This window comes from Herpailurus yagouaroundi, unplaced genomic scaffold, assembly GCF_014898765.1.
Source record: "Herpailurus yagouaroundi ecotype Mexico unplaced genomic scaffold, PumYag 77, whole genome shotgun sequence".
NCBI lineage: Eukaryota > Metazoa > Chordata > Mammalia > Carnivora > Felidae > Herpailurus > Herpailurus yagouaroundi.
Genome location: NW_024412388.1, coordinates 56,837,221 through 56,841,344, shown reverse-complemented (window position 1 = coordinate 56,841,344; position 4,124 = coordinate 56,837,221). Strand labels below are relative to the sequence as shown.

The 4,124-nt window shown below is 51.7% G+C and overlaps 1 protein-coding gene across 3 annotated transcripts in view; it reads left to right on the top strand.

Moving 5' to 3' along the window:
- Window positions 1-969: 969 nt before the first annotated feature.
- The window catches only part of WLS (Wnt ligand secretion mediator), a 100,351-nt gene continuing 97,196 nt past the window's right edge, over window positions 970-4,124 (top strand). The window contains exon 1 of one of the 3 annotated variants that reach the window (XR_005788644.1): window positions 970-1,318. Coding sequence is in view for 2 of the 3 variants with exons in the window: in XM_040470594.1 (XP_040326528.1) it covers window positions 1,213-1,318 (106 nt within the window). In the remaining variant the exon portion in view is untranslated. The remainder of the gene's footprint in view (window positions 1,319-4,124) is intronic. The other 2 variants (XM_040470594.1, XM_040470595.1) reach the window with 2 other exon arrangements.

Here is a 4,124-nt window from a genome sequence, read left to right as displayed (position 1 = left end):
ACCATCTAAATCAAATAAGGTCTCTTTCAGGCTTTTGAAATGCAAGCCGTGGGCTTGCTTTCACATTCATTTATTCATTCCACAAAAGTTTATGGAGGACCTACAAGACCTAGAATTTTGTTAGGCACCACGGGGGGTGGGGGTGGGGTTCAAAGATGAATAAAACTCGGTCCCTATCCCCCAGGAGTTTACAGCTCTGTGGAGACAAACATGTACACACAGGTCCTCACAATAGGAGCTAAAAATGTAAACACGAGTTGTAGGGGTTTAGTTCACGGAAATACTACACGGAGGTGATTTGGAAACTTAGGTGACGAGCTGGTTTTTAAATGAGGTTTAAAACTCCGACGGAGTAGAATATATATATTTAAGGGCCAGGGTCAAGGCTCTGGAAACTCATGGAATGGGGGATAATGAACAGTGGTCTGACTTGGCTGGAGCACAGGATTCCTTCAGGGGTGCAGCGGAGGAAATTTAGCTGTGTATGCGCCCAATAACTAAGGCTGGGACCAGGTCGAAGGAAGCCGAAGACTATTCTGCATCTCTGTGCTTTGACTTAAGCATCTTTGGGTCCCTTTAAAAAATTCTTCTCTTTCCCAAAGAGAGTTCTAGCAGTTGCGGGTGGGGCCCGTTTCCTAAAGTCAAGGCGTAAGTTAAAGGTCTGCAAAGCTGTCCATGGGTGATTTAAATCTCGCACCAGAAAAGGAAACGTGAGAGGCGGGGTAGGGGGAACCCACTTAACAACAACATCAACCCCCAAACGACACCAGCCCCAGGCGGGACAGCCTGCCAGACAGACCGGGGTCGGGACGCCAGCACCCTCCGGAGCTCGGAGCCCCGCACAGGCGGGCAACGGGGAGAGGAAGAGAGAGAGGGAGGGAGGGAGGGAGGAAGCGCGAGAGGGAGGGAGGAAGAAAGGGAGGGAGTCAGGCAGCGTCATGTGATCCGCTTCCCTGCTCCTTTAAGCGTCCACAGGCGGCGGAGCGGCCACAATCACAGCTCCGGGCATTGGGGGAGCCCGAGCCGGCTGCGCCGGGGGAATCCGTGCGGGCGCCGTGCGTCCCGGTCCCATCCTCGCCGCGCTCCCGCACCCCTGAAGTTTTGCAGCGCCCAGAAAGGAGGCGAGGGAGGAGGGAGCCTGAGAGGAGAGGGGGCAAATAGCACACCCTAAAACATTTATTTCAAGGAGGAAAGAAAAAGGGGGGCGCAAAAATGGCTGGGGCAATTATAGAAAACATGAGCACCAAGAAGCTGTGCATTGTTGGTGGGATTCTGCTCGTGTTCCAAATCATCGCCTTTCTGGTGGGAGGCTTGATTGGTAAGTGCGAGAGCTGCAAACTTTTCCCCCTTTCTCTCTTTTCGGGCCCCTTCCCTCTTTGCCTCTCGGGCTACTTGTTACAGTATCACTGCCTTGCTTCTATGATCTAATTAGTCCGGCTATTGTGCTTAAGAAAGCAGAGCTCCATGGGGCTCCGTGGGGCACAATCCAGTCTAGTGGCTAAGAGAAAAGGAGGGGAAAAAGTTTTGGCCTAGTTTCAGTATCCACTTGAAAGGAAGGAGGGGGGTGGCGGGGGTGGGAATCTTAAGCATGGCGACGGATCGCGCGAGGAAGCGCTGGGTTACAAAGTTGATTGCTGCTCCCCCCGCTTTTTCCCGCGTTCCCCCCTTTTCCTCTCTGTTCCCTCCCAATCAGCTCCCGGAGGGCAACGTAATCGACTTTATTGGGAACAACAGAAGAGTCAGGGAACTGCGCCCGGCGCTAACCCGGAGCCCTGCTATGGGGCTGTGATCGTTGCCTGTGTAAACCTATTTGGTCGTCTCAGCTAGGGGGTGAGAGTTTGCGTTTTGGGGTCCCAGCCTTCGCGCCCGCTGCTTCCTCACCGCACCCCACCCCCGCCGCGGCCGCAGACTGGTCTGCGAGGTGGGCCTGGAGGCGAGATGCCGTGGGGTGCGGTGGGAGAAAGTCCTTGGCTGGCGCTGCGGGAAGTTGGAGAGGTCGGAAGGGAAAAGCGTATCCGTAAGGTGTTGCTCTTGGCCTCCTGCCCTCTCGCGAATCTCCCCTCCCCCACTTCTCAGAGCCCGCAGAGCTGGGGATTCTGAAGCCCCCAGTCCTCCCAGGGCGCCTAGCAGAGCGCCTCCCGCCCCCGCTGCGGCTCCCCGCAGGTGACAGCTCTCCGGCCCCCGGCGACGGCGCCTCCCCTGGCGAGCGCGGCCCGGACCTCTGGGAGCCAAACAGGCTTCCGAGTGAAGAAGATGGTCTCACGGATCTTCCACTCGGAAAAACTCCCTCTTGGCTGTCTCTCCGTCTTCATCCATCCTCCAGCCTCGCCGCACACTCGCGTCCCCTTCCCCCTTGGGATTTAGGACATCCCGGTACAAACTTCAGTGCCAACTTTGCAACGGGCGTGGATGGGATGGTTTTGCTTTCTTCGCGGACCTGCGAAACTTTGCGGAGTGGAGAGTCCGCGGAGGGGCTTTCTCCGCCCGTCCCTTTGCGAGAGTCAGCGCCGCGCGGGCGCCGTCGTCGGCGTGGTGGTGAGAGCCGCACAGGCTTGGGCACTTCGAGCCCTGTGTGTGCCGTTTAGTCTCCATACTTGGGTTTGATGCGAACAAATTAAAGGGAGTCTGGTTCTGTAAATCACTGTAACATCCAAGCTAATTGTTTTAAACAAAGGAGAGCGGGTGAAGCTTCACCGAGGCAGAAATTTCTGGAGGAGATCATGCCTTTCTCTCTGCGTATGTATCCACAAAGCAGAAAGGGGTTCGGAGTTTTACAAGCCCGTATTCTCAATTTGGGCCAAACAGCTTAATCTTTTTGTTCCTGGAACCCTCACCTCTCAAATACATACACGCGCGCGCACACACACAACGGGGTTTGGCTTTCCTGTTAAGAGCTCCTGTTTGGCTACGTACAATCTCCATGTTTCCCTGTATTGGATTTTTCGAGGCTCTTAATACATTCTCTGCTGGGAGCTGAAGGCAGCCTTCCCTGTGCCCTCACAGTGATTATGCAGCGGTTACAATTACACCTCTTGTCTCCCTTGATGAGCAGTTGCAGTTAGATGCCATTGGATCTTGTGTGATTTCAGTGGCAGACCATAATTAAAATTTCTTGCACCTTGTGCTTTCAGAATTAAATTGGCCTATTATCCCTGTCTGACCTTCATCCTCTTTGAGGTTTTTGCACAAGCAGCGAACCATTACACATAGTTCCCTGGTGTTTGTTGGTGTGGGTTTCTTTTTCTTTTCCTAAGAAGCTGATCTCCTAGCCTCGAAGAGCCCATTATCCACTGTTGTGGGTTTCTTAGGGCGCTTCCGGAACTAGTATAATTTCTGGGATCTTAGTACTGTGGAGCAAAGGTGCAAAGACACTGGTGAGTGGCTGCTGGTCATTAACGTTGCTGTAGGATCAGAACAGTTTTATATTCAAAGGGGTTTGCCTAGAGTAAGTGGTGCCAGGAGTTGTTTTGCCCAGAGAATTTGGTTGGTGACCATACTTGATAACCATCACAAAAAGTTAGTGATAGGTCATAACTCCAACTAGATTCTTCTCAATAGATAAACTGTTACAGTTCCAATTTCTTTGGAAAAGAAAAATATATCTATAACACTTCTTGGGGGGGGGGGGAGTTGTGTAAGTTTACTCCTTAGCTCCCCTTCTTCCTCAGTTGCCAAGACATGTCCTCTGCTCTGGCCATAGTAGACTGCAAAGATCAGATTCAGTTCACCTTAAACACTAAATAGTGACTTAGCCTTTGTCTCAACTGTTTAGACAGTATTTATGTTTGTTTGTTTGTTTGTTTTTGCTGTTGAACAAATCAAGGAACTTGGGTACACTACAAGACCCCCAAATGGGAAATAAATATCAACAAAAGGTAAGTGCAGTGTTTTCCCACCAGACTTTCCTAAAATGAAAAGCAGGTGAAACCGAGCAAAGCCTGGAACTTCAACAAAGTGGCAAGTGGAATCAGTAGTTGAAGCAGTTTGTAGGCTGGAAAGTTGAAGTAAAGTTCAGAAACCTCTTTCTCCACTCTTCTCAGTGAGAAGAGAACTCCACTGATAAGTAGGAAGTCAGGGGTGTGTGTGTGTGTGTGTGTGTGTGTGTGTGTGTGTGTGTGTGTGTG